The sequence below is a fragment of the Salmo salar genome, chromosome 17, assembly GCF_965601325.2.
Source record: "Salmo salar chromosome 17, fSalSal1, whole genome shotgun sequence".
Taxonomy (NCBI): domain Eukaryota; kingdom Metazoa; phylum Chordata; class Actinopteri; order Salmoniformes; family Salmonidae; genus Salmo; species Salmo salar.
Window position 1 is genome coordinate 56,211,290 of NC_138307.1, and position 20,978 is coordinate 56,232,267.

General features: G+C 42.6%; 1 protein-coding gene across 4 annotated transcripts in view; it reads right to left on the reverse strand.

The window, feature by feature from the left end:
* The window catches only part of LOC106576194 (scm-like with four MBT domains protein 2), a 56,156-nt gene extending 37,551 nt beyond the window's left edge, over positions 1-18,605 (reverse strand). For all 4 annotated transcript variants that reach the window (XM_045699840.2, XM_045699838.2, XM_045699839.2 and 1 more), the window contains exons 1-5: positions 18,472-18,605; positions 13,865-13,918; positions 13,302-13,484; positions 9,807-9,901; positions 6,203-6,443 (exon numbers count right to left, since the gene is read on the reverse strand). In XM_045699840.2, coding sequence (XP_045555796.1) covers positions 6,203-6,443; positions 9,807-9,901; positions 13,302-13,392 — 427 coding nt within the window. In that variant the 5' untranslated portion in view covers positions 13,393-13,484; positions 13,865-13,918; positions 18,472-18,605. The remainder of the gene's footprint in view (positions 1-6,202; positions 6,444-9,806; positions 9,902-13,301; positions 13,485-13,864; positions 13,919-18,471) is intronic.
* Between the last annotated feature and the right edge of the window lie 2,373 nt (positions 18,606-20,978).

Genomic DNA, 20,978 nt, shown 5'->3' on the forward strand with positions numbered 1-20,978 from the left:
AGGTCAGGTAAAGTCCAGCTACGGGTGTTGTATTATACTAGAGGTCAGGTAAAGTCCAGCTACGGGTGTTGTATTATACTAGGAGGTCAGGTAAAGTCCAGCTACAGGTGATGTATTATACTAGGTCAGGTAAAGTCCAGCTACAGGTGTTGTATTGTTTTCGGAGGTCAGGTAAAGTCCAGCTACGGGTGTTGTATTATACTAGGAGGTCAGGTAAAGTCCAGCTACAGGTGATGTATTATACTAGGTCAGGTAAAGTCCAGCTACAGGTCTTGTATTATTCTTGGAGGTCAGGCAAAGTCCAGCTACGGGTGTTGTATTATATTCGGAGGTCAGGTAAAGTCCTGCTACGGGTGTTGTATTATATTAAGGGTCAGGTAAAGTCCAGCTACAGGTGTTGTATTATACTAGGAGGTCAGGTAAAGTCCAGCTACAGGTGTTGTATTATAATAGGAGGTCAGGTAAAGTCCAGCTACAGGTGTTGTATTATATTAGGGGTCAGGTAAAGTCCAGCTACAGGTGTTGTATTATACTAGGAGGTCAGGTAAAGTCCAGCTACGGGTGTTGTATTATACTAGGAGGTCAGGTAAAGTCCAGCTACAGGTGTTGTATTATACTAGGAGGTCAGGTAAAGTCCAGCTACGGGTGTTGCACTATACTAGGAGGTCAGGTAATGTCCAGCTACAGGTGTTGTATTACACTAGGAGGTCAGGTAAAGTCAAGCTTCAGGTGTTGTATTATACTAGGAGGTCAGGTAAAGTCCAGCTACGGGTGTTGCACTATACTAGGAGGTCAGGTAATGTCCAGCTACAGGTGTTGTATTACACTAGGAGGTCAGGTAAAGTCAAGCTTCAGGTGTTGTATTATACTAGGAGGTCAGGTAAAGTCCAGCTACAGGTGTTGTATTATATTAGGGGCCAGGTAAAGTCCAGCTACAGGTGTTGTATTATACTAGGAGGTCAGGTAAAGTCCAGCTACGGGTGTTGTATTATACTAGGAGGTCAGGTAAAGTCTAGCTACAGGTGTTGTATTATACTAGGAGGTCAGGTAAAGTCCAGCTACGGGTGTTGCACTATACTAGGAGGTCAGGTAATGTCCAGCTACAGGTGTTGTATTACACTAGGAGGTCAGGTAAAGTCTAGCTTCAGGTGTTGTATTATACTAGGAGGTCAGGTAAAGTCCAGCTACAGGTCTTGTATTATTCTTGGAGGTCAGGCAAAGTCCAGCTACGGGTGTTGTATTATATTAAGGGTCAGGTAAAGTCCAGCTACAGGTGTTGTATTATTCTTGGAGGTCAGGTAAAGTCCAGCTACAGGCATTTTATTATACTAGGAGGTCAGGTAAAGTCCAGCTACAGGTGTTGTATTATACTAGGAGGTCAGGTAAAGTCCAGCTACAGGTGTTGCATTATACTAGGAGGTCAGGTAAAGTCCAGCTACAGGTGTTCTATTGTATTCGGAGGTCAGGTAAAGTCCAGCTACGGGTGTTGTATTATACTAGAGGTCAGGTAAAGTCCAGCTACGGGTGTTGTATTATACTAGGAGGTCAGGTAAAGTCCAGCTACAGGTGATGTATTATATTAGGTCAGGTAAAGTCCAGCTACAGGTGTTGTATTGTATTCGGAGGTCAGGTAAAGTCCAGCTACGGGTGTTGTATTATACTAGGAGGTCAGGTAAAGTCCAGCTACGGGTGTTGTATTATACTAGGAGGTCAGGTAAAGTCCAGCTACAGGTGATGTATTATACTAGGTCAGGTAAAGTCCAGCTACAGGTCTTGTATTATTCTTGGAGGTCAGGCAAAGTCCAGCTACGGGTGTTGTATTATATTCGGAGGTCAGGTAAAGTCCAGCTACGGGTGTTGTATTATATTAAGGGTCAGGTAAAGTCCAGCTACAGGTGTTGTATTATACTAGGAGGTCAGGTAAAGTCCAGCTACAGGTGTTGTATTATAATAGGAGGTCAGGTAAAGTCCAGCTACAGGTGTTGTATTATATTAGGGGTCAGGTAAAGTCCAGCTACAGGTGTTGTATTATACTAGGAGGTCAGGTAAAGTCCAGCTACGGGTGTTGTATTATACTAGGAGGTCAGGTAAAGTCCAGCTACAGGTGTTGTATTATACTAGGAGGTCAGGTAAAGTCCAGCTACGGGTGTTGCACTATACTAGGAGGTCAGGTAATGTCCAGCTACAGGTGTTGTATTACACCAGGAGGTCAGGTAAAGTCTAGCTTCAGGTGTTTTATTATACTAGGAGGTCAGGTAAAGTCCAGCTACAGGTCTTGTATTATTCTTGTAGGTCAGGCAAAGTCCAGCTACGGGTGTTGTATTATATTAAGGGTCAGGTAAAGTCCAGCTACAGGTGTTGTATTATTCTTGGAGGTCAGGTAAAGTCCAGCTACAGGCATTTTATTATACTAGGAGGTCAGGTAAAGTCCAGCTACAGGTGTTGTATTATACTAGGAGGTCAGGTAAAGTCCAGCTACAGGTGTTGCATTATACTAGGTCAGGTAAAGTCCAGCTACAGGTGTTGCATTATACTAGGAGGTCAGGTAAAGTCCAGCTACAGGTGTTGCATTATACTAGGAGGTCAGGTAAAGTCCAGCTACAGGTGTTGCATTAAACTAGGAGGTCAGGTAAAGTCCAGCTACAGGTGTTGCATTATACTAGGAGGTCAGGAAAAGTCCAGCTACAGGTGTTCTATTGTATTCGGAGGTCAGGTAAAGTCCAGCTATGGGTGTTGTATTATACTAGAGGTCAGGTAAAGTCCAGCTACGGGTGTTGTATTATACTAGGAGGTCAGGTAAAGTCCAGCTACAGGTGATGTATTATACTAGGTCAGGTAAAGTCCAGCTACAGGTGTTGTATTGTATTCGGAGGTCAGGTAAAATCCAGCTACGGGTGTTGTATTATACTAGGAGGTCAGGTAAAGTCCAGCTACGGGTGTTGTATTATACTAGGAGGTCAGGTAAAGTCCAGCTACAGGTGATGTATTATACTAGGTCAGGTAAAGTCCAGCTACAGGTCTTGTATTATTCTTGGAGGTCAGGCAAAGTCCAGCTACGGGTGTTGTATTATATTCGGAGGTCAGGTAAAGTCCAGCTACTGGTGTTGTATTATATTAAGGGTCAGGTAAAGTCCAGCTACAGGTGTTGTATTATACCAGGAGGTCAGGTAAAGTCCAGCTACAGGTGTAGTATTATACTAGGAGGTCAGGTAAAGTCCAGCTACAGGTGTTGTATTATACTAGGAGGTCAGGTAAAGTCCAGCTACAGGTGTTGCATTATACTAGGAGGTCAGGTAAAGTCCAGCTACAGGTGTTGCATTATACTAGGAGGTCAGGTAAAGTCCAGCTACAGGTGTTCTATTGTATTCGGAGGTCAGGTAAAGTCCAGCTACGGGTGTTGTATTATTCTAGAGGTCTGGTAAAGTCCAGCTACAGGTGTTGTATTATACTAGGAGGTCAGGTAAAGTCCAGCTACAGGTGATGTATTATACTAGGTCAGGTAAAGTCCAGCTACAGGTTTTGTATTGTATTCGGAGGTCAGGTAAAGTCCAGCTACGGGTGTTGTATTATACTAGGAGGTCAGGTAAAGTCCAGCTACGGGTGTTGTATTATACTAGGAGGTCAGGTAAAGTCCAGCTACAGGTGATGTATTATACTAGGAGGTCAGGTAAAGTCCAGCTACGGGTGTTGTATTATATTAAGGGTCAGGTAAAGTCCAGCTACAGGTGTTGTATTATACTAGGAGGTCAGGTAAAGTCCAGCTACAGGTGTTGTATTATACTAGGAGGTCAGGTAAAGTCCAGCTACGGGTGTTGCACTATACTAGGAGGTCAGGTAATGTCCAGCTACAGGTGTTGTATTACACTAGGAGGTCAGGTAAAGTCTAGCTTCAGGTGTTGTATTATACTAGGAGGTCAGGTAAAGTCCAGCTACAGGTCTTGTATTATTCTTGTAGGTCAGGCAAAGTCCAGCTACGGGTGTTGTATTATATTAAGGGTCAGGTAAAGTCCAGCTACAGGTGATGTATTATTCTTGGAGGTCAGGTAAAGTCCAGCTACAGGCATTTTATTATACTAGGAGGTCAGGTAAAGTCCAGCTACAGGTGTTGTATTATACTAGGAGGTCAGGTAAAGTCCAGCTACAGGTGTTGCATTATACTAGGAGGTCAGGTAAAGTCCAGCTACAGGTGTTGCATTATACTAGGAGGTCAGGTAAAGTCCAGCTACAGGTGTTGCATTATACTAGGAGGTCAGGTAAAGTCCAGCTACAGGTGTTGCATTATACTAGGAGGTCAGGTAAAGTCCAGCTACAGGTGTTCTATTATACTAGGAGGTCAGGTAAAGTCCAGCTACAGGTGTTCTATTGTATTCGGAGGTCAGGTAAAGTCCAGCTACGGGTGTTGTATTATACTAGAGGACAGGTAAAGTCCAGCTACGGGTGTTGTATTATACGAGGAGGTCAGGTAAAGTCCAGCTACAGGTGATGTATTATACTAGGTCAGGTAAAGTCCAGCTACAGGTTTTGTATTGTATTCGGAGGTCAGGTAAAGTCCAGCTACGGGTGTTGTATTATACTAGGAGGTCAGGTAAAGTACAGCTACGGGTGTTGTATTATACTAGGAGGTCAGGTAAAGTCCAGCTACAGGTGATGTATTATACTAGGAGGTCAGGTAAAGTCCAGCTACGGGTGTTGTATTATATTAAGGGTCAGGTAAAGTCCAGCTACAGGTGTTGTATTATACTAGGAGGTCAGGTAAAGTCCAGCTACAGGTGTTGTATTATACTAGGAGGTCAGGTAAAGTCCAGGTACAGGTGTTGTATTATACTAGGAGGTCAGGTAAAGTCCAGCTACAGGTGTTGCATTATACTTGGAGGTCAGGTAAAGTCCAGCTACAGGTGTTGCATTATACTAGGAGGTCAGGTAAAGTCCAGCTACAGGTGTTGCATTATACTAGGAGGTCAGGTAAAGTCCAGCTACGGGTGTTGTATTATACTAGGAGGTCAGGTAAAGTCTAGCTACAGGTGTTGTGTTATACTAGGAAGGTCAGGTAAAGTCTAGGAGGTCAAGGAAAGTCCAGCTACAGGTGTTGTATTATACGTGGAGGTCAAGTAAAGTCCAGCTACAGGTGTTGCATTTTAATACGAGGTCAGGTAATGTCCAGCTACAGGTGTTGTATTATACTAGGAGGTCAGGTAAAGTCCAGCTATAGGTGTTGTGTTATACTAAGAGGTCAGGTAAAGTCCAGCTACAGGTGATGTATTATACTAGGAGGTCAGGTAAAGTCCAGCTACGGGTGTTGTATTATATTAAGGGTCAGGTAAAGTCCCAGCTACAGGTGTTGTATTATACTAGGAGGTCAGGTAAAGTCCAGCTACAGGTGTTGCATTATACTAGGAGGTCAGGTAAAGTCCAGGTACAGGTGTTGTATTATACTAGGAGGTCAGGTAAAGTCCAGCTACGGGTGTTGTATTATATTAAGGGTCAGGTAAAGTCCATCTACAGGTGTTGTATTATACTAGGAGGTCAGGTAAAGTCCAGGTACAGGTGTTGTATTATACTAGGAGGTCAGGTAAAGTCCAGCTACAGGTGTTGCATTATACTTGGAGGTCAGGTAAAGTCCAGCTACAGGTGTTGCATTATACTAGGAGGTCAGGTAAAGTCCAGCTACAGGTGTTGCATTATACTAGGAGGTCAGGTAAAGTCCAGCTACGGGTGTTGTATTATACTAGGAGGTCAGGTAAAGTCTAGCTACAGGTGTTGTGTTATACTAGGAAGGTCAGGTAAAGTCTAGGAGGTCAAGGAAAGTCCAGCTACAGGTGTTGTATTATACGCGGAGGTCAAGTAAAGTCCAGCTACAGGTGTTGCATTTTAATACGAGGTCAGGTAATGTCCAGCTACAGGTGTTGTATTATACTAGGAGGTCAGGTAAAGTCCAGCTATAGGTGTTGTGTTATACTAAGAGGTCAAGTAAAGTCCAGCTACAGGTGTTTTATTAAACTAGGAGGTCAGGTAAAGTCCAGCTACATGTGTGTTCAGTATTTGAGCTATAAAGCCGCAGATGAAGAGGGTGTTTATTCACTATAGGCTAAGATGTGTGTATTCAAGTGTAAAACGCAAATATAAAAGTGTGTGTGATAAAATATTAACTCACAGCCCCGTGTGTGTATGTGCGTACGTGCGTGTTCCCAGGTGGTGCCCCTACCTTCAGGGGGTTGGAGGGTCTTGTTGTTCTGGGTGCACCAGCCTACTGGGTGGAGTTCGGCAGTCATGACATCACACCAGAAGTCGGCCTTGCGGTCATCTCCGTAGCCACTGAAGCGCAGCAGCAGCAGCTGGCTGCAGGTGGTGACGATGGTGGCCACCCAGTAAGTGTCTGGCCTGCTCTTATTGGCCACCTCCAGCTTCATCCCCGGCTGGAAGCTGCTCTGTAGGCTGATGTCCACCTGCGAGGACCAATCAAAGAGCACCATGTCACACAAGAGCCCGCCCTCACTGACACTGATAGGTGAGCTTGATTCTAATGGGCTTGCACTTAAGAGGTAAATCAAGTGCAATGGGCGAGATAATGCACATCTATACATTGACGTTCTAAAGTGGAAGACACCACAGCTCTACATGCAAAATGAGGGATGATAGACAGAATAAAACACAGGTGGGCAACATGTAATGAACAGGTCATTTGTAAAATCTCCCCACCCACGCTATCTGTTTATGAATCTGTTTGTTCACAAGGGTCAAGGGTTCTTTAAAGTTCCACTGATCTTTCAACCACTTACGGACAGTGACTCACAGAGGGAACATGAGGACGAGAGCAAGAGCGAGAACATATCTAAAGGGCTAGTACCAGGAAATGGATAATGTAATGTGTTTCAACCATAGCCACAGGCTGCACTCACACATATCTAAAACCAATTACATAAAACACAACACACAAAAGCACGCACGCGCACACACTGCCTGTGCTACTGGAAAAAAGCCAACATCTTAGAACTAAAAACAATGCAAATGGGCTCATGACTTCCTGATAAAAACAAAGCAAATATGCTGTATCACACAGGATGGCTTATGTAAGAGAGGCAGAGGCAGAGAGACAGAGACAAAGACAGAAGACAGAGAGAGAGAGACATAGAGAGAGAGACCATGAGAGAGAGACCCCACAATGAATCACTTTTTCAATTGGCACTAGGTCTGTTGAGAGCATGAGAGATATTTCACTATTTCACATTTTCAGGGGAAATCATGCTCTTTTTCCTGTGACTCAGTCCACTTACCAACAACACTCCCATTGAAATATGGGCAATCTGGGCAATCACAATAACAAAAAACTGGCAATCACATCAGCGCAACCCTCATGGACTTCACACACAGAGCTTGAGCCCGCTTAAACTGGCATCTATGAAATCAGTCAACATCATTAAACCCACTGAAAGTCTACTTCCATACTGTATGCTCCTTTCTTTCTGCTACATTATGTAGGACTACTTATGCATTCCCTTTTCCCATAGTCCCTTGCAGCTGTGTGGCGGGCCTCCTGAAGATAAGCCTGATAAACATCTGTTCTCACTACTACTACTGGCAGTCTGACACTACACCAGGCAAGACAGGGGAGTACTTTAACATATAAGGCAGGGGTATTCAACTCTTACCCTACGAGGTCCAGAGCCTGCTGGTTTTCTGTTCTACCTGATAATTAATTGCACCCACCTGGTGTCCCAGGTCTAAATCAGTCCCTTAGAGGGGACCAATGAAAAACGGCAGTGGCACTGGTTTCGAGGTCCAGAGTTGAGTTTGACGGATATAAGGTATACATGCCTTTTTCCATCTTTTTCCAACTTCCATGGAGCCTGAGTCATAATCTCTGAGTAATTGTGTGGGTTGTGTTCAGGCCGGCTGGTCTGGTGTGGTTTGGTGTGGGTTGGATTAAATGGAATCAATGCTAAATGTCACACAGGAATTTACGTGTGTATGACGCCAAAATAGACATACACTGTGTACAGCACATTGGCGAAAGTATTCAGACCCCTTCCCTTTTCCCACATTCTGTTAGGTTACAGCCTTATTCAAAAATGGATAAAATAAATAAAAATCCTCATCAATCTACAGACAATACCCCAGAATGACAAAGCAAAAACATGTTTTTAGAAATTCTTGCAAATATATTAAAAATTAAAACATAAATACCTTATTTACATAAGTATTCAGACCCTTTGCTATGAGACTCGAAATTGAGCTCAGGTGCATCCTGTTTCCATTGATCATCCTTGAGATGTTTCTATAACTTGATTGGAGGCCACCTGTGGTAAATTCCATTGATTGGACATAATTTGGAAAGGCACATGACTGTCCACAGTTGACAGTGCATATCAGAGCAAAAAACAAGCCATGAGGTAGAAGGAATTTTCAGTAGGTGCTCCAAGATAGGATTAGGTCGAGGCACAGATCTGGGGAAGAGTACCAAAAAAGGTCTGCAGCATTGAAGGTCCCCAAAATTAAATGTAAGAAGTTTGGAACCGCCAAGACTCTTCCTAGAGCTGGCCAAACTGAGCAATCGGGTGAGAAGGGCCTTGGTCAGGGAGGTGACCAAGAACCCGATGGTCACTCTGACAAAGCGCCAAAGTTCCTCTGTGGAGATGGGTGAACCTTCCAGAAGGACAATCATCTCTGCAGCACTCCACCAATCAGGCCTTCATGGTAGAGTGGCTGGACGGAAGCCACTCCTCAGTAAAAGGCACCACAGCCCACTTTGAGTTTGCCAAAAGGCACCTAGAAGACTTTCAGACCATGAGAAACTAGATTCTCTGGTTTGATGAAACCAAGATTGAACTCTTTGGCCTGAATGCCAAGTGTCACGTCTGGAGGAAACCTGGCACCATCCCTATGGTGAAGCATGGTGGTGGCAGCATCATGCTGTGGGGATGTTTTTCAGCGACAGGGACTGGGAGACTACTCAGGATGGAGGGAAAGATGAACGGAGCAAAGTACAGAGAGCTCCTTGATTTAAACTTGCTCCAGAGCGCTCAGGACCTCAGACTGGGGCGAAGGTTCACCTTCCAACAGGACAACGTCCCTAAGCACACAGCCAAAATAACGCAGGAGTGGCTTCGGCACGAAGCCTCTGAAAGTCCTTGAGTGGCCCAGCCAGAGCCCGCACTTGAACCCAATTGAACATCTCTGCAGAGACCGGAAAATAGCTGTGCAGCAACGCTCCCCAACCAACCTGACAGAGCTTGAGAGGATCTGTGGAGAATAATGGGAGAAACTCCCAAAATACAGGTGTGCCAAGCTTGTAGCGTCATATCCATGAAGACGAGGCTGTAATTGCTGCCAAAGGAGCTTCAACAAAGTACTGAGTAAAGGGTCTGAATACCAATGTAAATGTGGTATTTCCGTTTTTTCTTTGTCATTATGGGGTATTGTGTGTAGATTGATGAGAGAAAAAAACAATTTAATCCATTTTAGAATAAGGCTGTAACGTAACAAAATGTGGAACAATTCAAGGGGTCTGAATACTTTCCGAATGCACAGACGCAACAATGACGACGCAGGGTATGTTATCTCTGGTATGCGAGTCTCAGTCAACAGCAGTGACTCTGAATATGTGACTGTATTTGTATTTGTGGTCTTCAGCAAGTAAGTCATGACTGGGCCTATGAGCCTAACTACACTGTGTTTAACATCATTAGCTAAAGTACATTCTCACTCAAACACATGTTTAAAGGGATTTGCGTGATTGCCACTCATTCAATAACAGTATTTACAAGATGTTGTGGGGGTTATGGAAATATAAACGTGTGCTTCTCACTCACATGTTTGAAAGCGGTGTGGGGTGCAGCGGTCGCCCCCGTCTCCTCTAGGTACTCCTCCCAATTAAAGTCTGCCTCTTCCTCCATGGAGTCCACGTCTGATAGGAAGAAAGCGCTGTCAATCACTTTGACTGACACCAACCCAGTCACAAAACATTAAAAATCACCATAAAAACAAGCATCACAGCATCACACTCAATAATGACATGTTTTATTTCATTAAATAGCAGAAACAAAATAAGTCAGTCGACATTCATACCGGTTATAGACTAGGGTGATATTGTCTATATGAATGCAGCTGCCACTGTATTGAAGCCATTGGATGCAGTTATTATTTATTGCAGGCGATAGGTTCAATACACATCACTGTGTTCTGTATCAAAGTTCGGTTCACACTGTGAACCCGAATGAACACATTCAAAAATCAAATAAACACTAGCCCTATAGGCTTTCAGAGGTCCCGTGTGGCTCAGTTGGTAGATCATGGGCCTTGCAACACCAGGGTTGTGGGTTTGATTCCTGCCGTGGACCAGTACGGGTGGAAAATGTATGCACTCACTTCTTTGCTGCGTTGTAGGCCTATGTCACTTTACTAAATCTGAGCTGCAATCTTTTTCTCTGTCTATTCCGTTCAAACAACTCAAGCCTATGCGCACGTTGTAATCCAAATTAAAATCTTAATTGGCTCATTTCAAACTGTCCTTTGGTGAGGCGCAGCTGGGAGCTAGTTCTGTACGATGGTGAGTGGTGGGGGTCGATAAACCAGAATTGGGGGATCCTCCATCATCGTTTAAATCTCCAGTTTGGGAAGATTTTGGCTTCCCAGTAGATTACAACGCAGATGGACAGAGAGTTGTGGATAAAACGTTAACAGTATGTCGCCACTGCTCAACGAGAATGGCCTATACATCTGCCAACACCTCCAATATGTTGACATACGCTGACATCACCCCAGCATACCGGAGCAAGACGGAAGCGCAAAGAAACTCAACATCGTCTCACCTCTGCATTCAAGCATTCCTTGGCAGCTGATTCTGACTGGGCCAAAGAAATTACAGGAGTGATAGGTAGACTATGTTTATATTTTTTTAGTCTTTGGTTTATAGCTGTAGATGTGCACCCATTCTCGGTGGTTGAGAACAGAGGGTTTCAGCACCTCGTGAAAGTGCTCGAGCAACGTTACAAACTTCCCTCTTGCATTCATTTCAGCAAACAGGTAGTACCCGCTCTATATAAGCAAGCCAAAGCTTTCAATGAATTGGCCAATGCACACTGTAAAGGCACTTAACAGTGACAGCCCATTACATTACCCCGGAATGGGAGCTGTCCCATGCTACAGACAAGCCCTCTTTCTGAGAGTCACAACTGTGCATCTGGCACTTAAAGAGGCAGTGTCATGGTGCGTTCGAAACCAAGTGGGAAGTGGGAATATACCACATATGACTGGAAACAATCCAATTGAACAGCTCTCCAACTGTTAATTACTAGTGGGAAACTCGTCTATCATCCTGAGCACCCACTTCTCCGACATGGTGACCTCTGATGTCACCTACTAAGGAAATGGCCTTTATAACAGTATTATTTGCAGTTAAAATAAATCCATTATTGTGATTTTTGAACTCTAATTTCTTGGATGTGTAGTTTAATGTGTATAGTGTATTTTTATGTGTATTCTTGTGCTAAACAGGGCTCATCTGGAACAGAGATCTTGGTCTTAGCCTCGACTCCCTGTCAAAATAAAGGTTAAATCAAATTCAAGTAAAATACAATGCAGTGGAGAAAAAGCAATGAAACAAGAATAATGTTGTAAGTAAAACAGAATATTTCCTCAGTCCCTAGCGAAAGAGTCGAGTGGAATACAGTTTGCGTGGAGTGGGGAAAAAAATGTGTACGCCTTCATTCTGCAACGATCAAAGTCACGGTGTAAACAGATACATCATAATAAGCATAACATACAGATTTAATGAGACAAGCAGGGTGAGATCTGATCACACACACCAATGTCATTTCTCTAAATCTACGGGGAAGGAACTTTATAAAGAACACAGCAGGAACCAGCTGAAATGCAGTTCAGTCTCTTTTCAACCATCCAAAATTAGGTCACTTGAAAATGTATCTGATCTTTAGTGAGTTTTATGTGTGTGTGTGTGCATTTGTGTGTGTGTGTGTTCCAGGTCTTACATAATTCCACTAATGTTTCTCCTCAAGGTGAGAGCTGTTTAATTTGCCCGTGGGAGACTGTTACTTGGACAAGGTATAATGTGTTTTCTCTCTGTGTGTGTGTGTGTGTGTGTGTGTGTGTGTGTGTGTGTGTGTGTGTGTGTGTGTGTGTGTGTGTGTGTGTGTGTGTGTGTGTGTGTGTGTGTGTGTGTGTGTGTGTGTGTGCGTGCGTGCGTGCGTGCGTGCGTGCGTGCGTGTGTGTGTGCGTGTGTGCGCGTGTGTGTGTGTGTGTGTGTGTGTGAGAATCTGCATCTCTTGTTCCTGCTGTGTGGTTTCTCCCCTCCAGGCTGTGTCTCATGGGACTTTGTGTGTGGGACTAAACCTGCACTAATGAGAGAGAAGAAACTACCAGTTGTTGCAGTCGGGGGGTTTCTGAAAAGAATCTGCTAGGGTTGCACTTCTCCTTTATACATAGTAGGTGTGTGTGTGTGTGTGTGTGTGTGTGTGTGTGTGTGTGTGTGTGTGTGTGTGTGTGTGTGTGTGTGTGTGTGTGTGTGTGTGTGTGTGTGTGTGTTTGTGTGTTCACACTCCCCATCCCCAGACCTTTACAAAGGCTATGACATCATACCTTCCAGTATCCATCTCCACCTCATTCAAAGGGGTTATGTTACGAACGGTGCTTTTAACAAAAAGTAATCTTGTATTTGGGATTTAGAAAAGCACTTTAAAAATCCTTAAAAATATGTTTTACAATTAAAAAGATCTTAGATCAACCGTAGTGTTGAGAAAATGCTCCTAGGTGAGTTGCATTTCCTCTTTCCTGTCCGCCCGACAAAACTTTCCTGTTTTCTATTTCTTTTAATCCGAGTTCCACTTTTCCAGTCTGTTCATCTGATAAGAAGCACCTTGTCGGGCTGAACATTACAGAACCAGGAAGTGAACACAGGAAAACAATGACAGAGAGACTATGACTCTACAGTCAGCTCATACATCCCCACACCACTGACCAGGTAAACCGGACCAGATTCTCTCACAGCTTGACACAGCGGCTGCTGCAGATTCCTGCTGAATAATCAAAACAAAAGAATAACCCTGCACTACACGCATTCTGAGACCTGGATGAAGGTCAATAATGGTGTGGCATGTCAAAAGGAATGGGAAAAATTGGAAAATGGCTGCTTTTCAATGCAATCACTGAGCATTCTGAAACCACAACCCCCTGTTGTGATTGTGATACAATGGAGATAAACGGTTGTGCGCTTCACGTGTCATCAAACAATGGCAGACAAAAAATGAGGAAGGGATCGAAGATTAAAAAGCGTAGGTAAAATCCCTCACCTGAGTACACCCGTTCTTCTCTCCCATTGGTCGGGCTGTGGGATTTCCCCGCGGAGAGGGCCAACGGCCTGTCCTGTGGGCGGGACTGCATCCTGCTCTCTTCCGGGTAACCTTTACCCTTTTACCCTTTGTCCGTCTGTCTTCAGACTCCTCAGTCTTCACTGCATCTCCCCCATTCCTCCACTGTGTCACACAAAGGGGGAGTTAAAGTAGGAATGGAGCATTAAAATCCATATATTGTCCATCTAAACTGTAACGAAAGACAATATGACCATTTATTTCAGACCATACAGATGAGAAAAAATAAGAAACCCACACACTGCTCTTGATGGCGCCAATGCTCTTTAATAAGCTTTAAGTACCGGCCTCAAGGCCTTCATCAGAGCTTTTGAAAATGTATTAGCACCCTTATGTAGACATAGCCCCACCCACATCCGTTCCATGAATCGAATGGGGTTGGGCTCGAGGGAAAATAAGTAAGTGTTACCAAATATAACAATGTGCATTTCATAAATATTAGAATAAAGTGTGTACCACAAACCACAATGAGGACATCGACTCACCAGGCAAGTTTTCATAAATCATTGGGTACAGCGCCAGAAAAACGTCAGAGTAATCTGAAATGGGGGAATTAATTCATGTTCACATTTACAACATAACATACATTAGGCATTTCATCATTAAGACCTTTAGAAAATAATGTCAGGAGGGTGAAAATCCAAAAACATTCTCTTTTGCTCAGTATTATTTATATCACATCCCCTGTCTGATATCTTAACTTTCTCTATGCTACAAAATCTAAAGGTAGAAATGTCATGTTTTGATCATTAAAATGTACTGCGACTGGATAATCCCTGTCGTTTCTCCTGATTGAACTTTAATGGTCACTAATACTCTGTATAAGAGAACGAGAGGTTTTACCTACATAACAGCCCACCATACAGATAGAACAGCCTCTGTTCTACTAATTATATTTGTACAGCACGGTGTATTTCTATGTCTCTGCTTGGTACAGTCTACGAGAGCAATGTGCAGTTTCTGCTGTTCTGGATTTGCATACCTCAGCACAGCTCTTCAGCCACAAGAGATAACCAATCACAGTTGAAATAAGGTAGAAGAACAGGACCGACACACGCCACAAAGATCAGCGTTACATAAACCATTACGAAAGAAGAGGTATTTCAAATGACTTGAATCGCTCATATAGGAATCATAACGCTTAGTCATAATTTACTCATAATTGTGTTTTATCTAAAAGATCTTAGAGAAAAACATACTAAATATTCTCCTATTGTTTTTCCACTCTGTCTCTTTGCCAGATCACATGGTTACAATTGTGATATTTTGGGATAACTGCCATTTCGCTCAGCCTCCGCAATGACTCACTGTAACTGCACGCACTTCCATCAAATGTTCAATTAACCCTGATTCATAGAGCAGATTCATACCAATGCCCTTCAATCAAACTAATACACAAAAACAACTATCTGCAGACTTCGCAAATTTGCCTAAGCATTCAATGGGGATTCAAAAGAGCAATAGGCAATGTTATGTGCTTGTCATCGTGCGTTTTTATAGCATGAGGAACATCATTGGAAATGCATTTAAATCAACTCGATGCATAATTGCATAGCTGTGTACTTTCACAACATGTAAGCCTTCTGAATGTGTCCTCTGTCACGCAGGGGTCCGAACACACATATATCCATAGCGTAAACAACAAGCTGGACTAATTGGACTCCCATGACGCTGCCCCCTCTCCCTCTACACTCAGCCTGATAGTCCACATGCTCCGGGACGTAGATATAGGCTCCATCTACTGACTTTAGTCCAGAAACTATCAGAGATCACAGTCCGCAGGGTCCATTAAATAACTAACATGTAGTATAAACCACAATGTCTCGGACACAATCAGAGAAAATCACAGATTTACATGTAGGTTTACTGGATAAAGAGAACCGGGCAACTTATCTCACAGACAGAGGGTCACATATCCCAGAAATGTTCTCAATTATTTAAATCGAAAACGTTCACTATTATAGCATTCAGTCAGGAGGATCTAAAGCTGCGTTTGCACAGGCAGTCCAATTCTGATATATTTTTTCACTAATTCTTAAAAAAAAGCAGCCTAACTAAACCACTAAATTAAAACATATTGGTCCATACTTGTCCCCTGTATCCCAGTGAGCAGCCCAGATTGGATCCTGGGGATTAGATTGATCTGTGTGTTAATCTGAGATGCAGGTCTTTCCTGGTTAAAACCTCATCAGATTGAGATGGAGGGGGCGGTGTTATGGGTTAGCCCGAATGAGTCCAGTAGACGCCACACGCGTCCCTTAGCTGCCTTTCTCTAAAACCCCAACCAGGACAATAGAAAGATTTAATGGGGAATGAACAGATTAACTAACACTATTTGGGCTGGGTGTGTCCTTCCTTATCTCCCGTCATGTTTTTGTTTGTAGGTATCAAAATATGACACAATTTATTCTGTTACTGTAGTGTTAAGGGCTTAATGTAGTTTTATAGACTAAATGTAGTGTTATAGATTTAAGATTAATGATCTCTCAACGATTTCTACACTTCTGTTTTATCACTCACTATGTAACCTACAATATTACATCCAATGAGAGATTTCATGATTTCTCAGTATCTATGATGTATTAGTATAATATATCAGTAGAATATAGTGTCTTGTCTCTATGGCTCATCTAGCCTGGTGTGTTCCTTAAACAGCCTGTGATGCTGGGTGAGATCAGCTGACTGAGATATTTAAAAGACTGAAGAGCAAACAACTGCCCCAGGCAGGCAGACAGACAGACAGACAGACAGACAGACAGACAGACAGACAGACAGACAGACAGACAGACAGACAGACAGGCCACAATGCACAGAGGCAATGAGAAAACATACCAATGGGCAGCCTACTGCCTACAACAGCAGCTTCAGGAAACTTCTCCAGCATCAAGCCATAGTTTGAGTAACATCACACCAGATGGTCTATATGATTACTTTTTCCATAAAATCAAAAATAATCGAAAATAGATTCAAATGGATCTTGTTTGATCTTATTCCAAATTTCGTGTCGCTTAATAAGATGTCTTTATCTTCTTTGAAGAAAAAATCATCCGATGTAGGCCAATCATTGGACAGCCTTTCTGCGCAGAGCACGTTGTGTCTGTTATGATGACTCTTATGCCACGTGATTCTCATTATCTCTCCTCCAGACATTGAGTTGCTCATGATCCGGTCAAAAGAAGAAAATATATATATTTTTAAACTCCCGTGATTCATTCATCCATATACCTCACTGAAGACTCTTAGTGGAGAAAACGAAATGTGGCTTTCTTTACATTGCAATTAATCTAGTCAGCCAGACACTTCCCATGAGCAATTGGCCTTTAGCCATTATTTCACCTAAAACTACAGCAGACACCTCTGAACTGATGATGTCAGGTCACAACCTTGACCTAATACATCCGTTTTCCATATCACTTTGTTATGTAAATCCTCGTGAAATATGTGTTAGTAATGTAAATTGTTCTTGGCTAATACAATTCTCTGTCTTCACTCACAGAGCGGTGCCAATCCATCAATGTTTCATCTGTTCTTCCTTTAGAACCTTATCAGGGACATTTACATACAATGGCATGTGCTATCAAAAGATCGATTATGAACGGCGCTGAGGAGCACATGAATAAAATCATCAATAACCATGCATCCTTGATCATCTTTACCCCTATACCATATCCCTGGACACTTCACAGGGGTTTACTGTAAAGAGGCGAGATCTTCTCCGTGATGTTGCTTGCTTCCATTCCATCTCTGCTACACCAGTACAAAGGCAAAACGATCTCACATGACAGCCACGGACCTACCGTGTGTTTTAGGGTATTATGGCAATACGCAGCCTGAATACGCATGAGTGCGCACATGCACATCACTGTTCATTCGGAAACGTGGCTTTATTTTTATATTCATTATGGAGCCGAATGTAATCCCGAAGAGGGATCATCAGAATAATGCGCCGCTAAACTCCGGATTTGCTGACCGCCCGCAATAAAAAATAAATAATGAAATGGATATATGCGCGGTTTAACCCAAGTAGAAACTTCATCATAGAAATTTGGCATAACGTCGGATTGGGAGAATTACCTCGTGCAATTTCACAATCATCCAGATTGGATGTTAAAACCTTGATGGATGATTAAAAAGACAAATGGAACCGTTCATCACACCATTATTCCATGTCTACTAAATAACGATACAAAAAAAATAGATTGTAACTGCTAATGCTGATAAAGTGAAACAGGAAATGTAGCTAGGCGTACTGTGCATTCGTGGGATACGGGTGTCACCAACGTCCTCTCCGTGCGTTACACAGTCAGTCATTTGTAGACGGCACTTCGCTAATGTACTTTGCACACAAAGTATTGCAGCGGAAAAAAACTCTAACCGTATTGCTAAACGTCTACTTCTAATTTAATTCATTAGAGCTTGTTAATGTGCATCAAAAGAAACTAAAACTGGACGGTTAACTGCAGTAATTTAATTTTTTCCTCATTCAAAGATTTTACATGCAGTTTTTTACACACCAAACCCCGCCATGTTGAAAGTGGTTTGACATATTGGCAATGTCCGGTATATTCCGATGCCATTGCGCACCTATGTGTGGAAAAAGCATGACACACTTACACGTTTAAACTGTAAATATGTACATTTAAAACGAAGCCAGGGGTGTGAACTTAACTATTTTAACGTTTTCAGTAGAAAGAAGACCGTTAGATGGAAATTCATTTATCACGCTTATTGAAATGTGTTTTTCCTATGCACGGCAAGCATTAAAATAAATGTTTATGTAACCAATTTATTTTGCATCAATGTTTACATTAAATAAAGAAAAACAATCATACTAACTAAATTTAAAGTGCCACGAAGCGACGTTCTCACCGCATGTGAAAGCTATAATTACGCACGTAAAAACACTTTGAACAACTTGGCTCCTGAATGCACCAGTATTTCTGTTTCTAGAGAAACAGCCTCGGGTAGGAATGGTTAAAGGTTTTAGCCAGGAAAAACCATTCACGGTAGATATTTGATCGAGAAAACGACGGCTCTGGATTAGTAACCTACATAAATATTTAAAGAAGCGTCAACCTGTCACCTGTCTTACCTTAATTATGTTTTTTTTCGCGTCAAATTTGCGAGCCTTTTTCGTTCGGTGGAAGCCAGCGAGCGACGTCTTCCAACTGCACAGCACAGAGCTCGTTCCAATATGGCATCTCACATCTGCGCATGTCCAAAAATCTTCAGATTATTTTCAAACCAACTCCTTCAATGACCTTTGGTGCAGTTACGAAATTTGTTCAGCCAATTATAAATAGAATGTCGAAGTAGGCTACCCACCCCCATATTTTAACCCCTCGGTCTTTCATAGCTGAAATACACAACACATAGTTATTGTTACCAGTGTGTTTACACAATGATGAAGCCACCATTTGTACACTTCTGAACCAAGTTTTTTATTTTATTTCATCTATATTCATTCTTATTTACAATGACGGCCTACCCCGGTCAAACCCTAACACGGACCACGCTGGGCAGATTGTGTCCGGCCCTATGGGACTCCCAATCACGGCCGGTTGTGATACAGCCTGGAATCGAACCAGGGTCTGTAGTGACGCCTCTAGCACTGAGATGCAGTGCCTTAGACCACTGCGCCACTCGGGAGTCCAATTCATGATAGATGCAATGACATTTCCGAATACGTTTTTTATTTTTATTGTCGAGACTAATTGTTTCATTGTTTTAAAAATGGGAATATGGGCTATCTTCTATTAAGGGTGTTTTTACATGTGAAATATAAGTGTCCAATACACAAATCCCAACAGAAACCAGTTGGCATACTGTATAGTCAAAGATAAAAACCTGTTTAAGCCTGGAGCCAAAAATGCTTGTCTGACAACTATTTGACATTCAAATAAATGAACCAACGTGTAGGTTTATGCATGTGCTACCCCCTTCTTTGAGAATTACATTGGCACTGTTTCTGACTTACAGTCGTGTCTTGACATACTAACCTTTTCTTTCGGTTAATTGTGTGTTTTTCTTAAGAATTAAGAATTATGCTATTCAACCTATAATGAAACGTAACTCAATGTTCAGTGTGCACGAGAGACAGTCTTACTGATTACAGGGGAATTCAGTGTAACATACTGCACAGAATTCGTATTCATTTGATGGTATTCATTTAAAAGATAAGATAAGTTAAAACGGTATCGGTTATTAACATCTCAATTTGTGTTGTTCTTGTAATGTTAGTGCATAATGTCAAAACGGTTTCCACTTGACTGAAAACTGAAAACGTTTATGCACTTTATTAAAACACTTAGAGCAGTCTACATGAGATAAAACCATTGACATGCATTGATAAGCAATGCATTGATAAAAGCGAGTATCTCATGATCATTCAGTCCGTCAACCAAACCCTTGTGATAATACGTCAACCAAACCTTTGTGTCCAGAAGAAAATGGGGGTATACGGGCTTCATATGGTCTCAGTTCGGCGCATGTCTCCAAAGTCCCAAACGGAAGGCGACTCAGCAAGGCATGAACGTTTTAAGTTCCCATCAATTGATTTGTATTATCAACCATAATATGATCAGGGTATCTTCATGACTATGTAACAAAAGCATCGCATTCAATGGATATTGCATTAGAAGCAGGCCTATTGTACAGTCACATTGTTGGGAATGCCTCGTGTACTGAAGTGGCTGTCATCCTTTTATTGTTCTCACTAAATGACACATATTTCACATGCCTACTCCATTTGGAAGATTGTCAATTTCATCCAATAATTGTTATAGCGTTCAAGCATTCCTGTAACGTTTACAGGTATTTCATACCAAAGTCGATGCTATCCTCTAGTGGCAGAGCGTGTGTAGGCCCAGTCGACACCTGCATGGGAATAGACAGACATGATGAGTGTATGAAATAACACATTTTGAACTGTCTTGAATTGAGTATCATACCTTATGAGGCTATTCTTTTCACTGAATAAATGTACATTAAAAATATGTATGATTGTTTGAAAACTATAGTTACAACAGTGTATTGTGGAGGTTTTAGGCGTTTAAAATGTCAGGCTATAATGTTTGGTATAGACTGTGAGTAAATCACTTGTTTTAAATTGCGGAACAATAATGCAAAATCTAAATTGCGCAATATAGGCCTACTTGTTGGATAATGATTTGGGGAACCCTGCAACCTCCTGCTGTCATCATCCCATAACAGTGCTAGAATGAATGAGCATCATCTTCCACTTGCAACTCTCAAACAAAAAAGCTGGCAGTCACTCAGATAGGCCTCCCGAATGGTCTGAGTTGCCTAGCCACCACCGGCGTCATCCGCACCCCTTCGGTGAAGCGAATGTCTCTCCGCGGCTTCGCCACTCGCGGTCCATCCCGGTGGAGGGAAGTGTGCGTGTGCACGTGGGGGTGAGGTGCTGGTAACAGATGGTTGGTTAGAAGCGCGCGGTTTGATCTGCCAGAGAAGAGGTTTTAACAGGTGCGCGGGGAACCGATTATCCTCCACGTGCGACGCATGCATTGCACGGGCCACTGCCCTTTGTCTGTGTGCCAGTCAGAAGAAAAGTGCTGTTTTGTCTCTACAACTCAATAA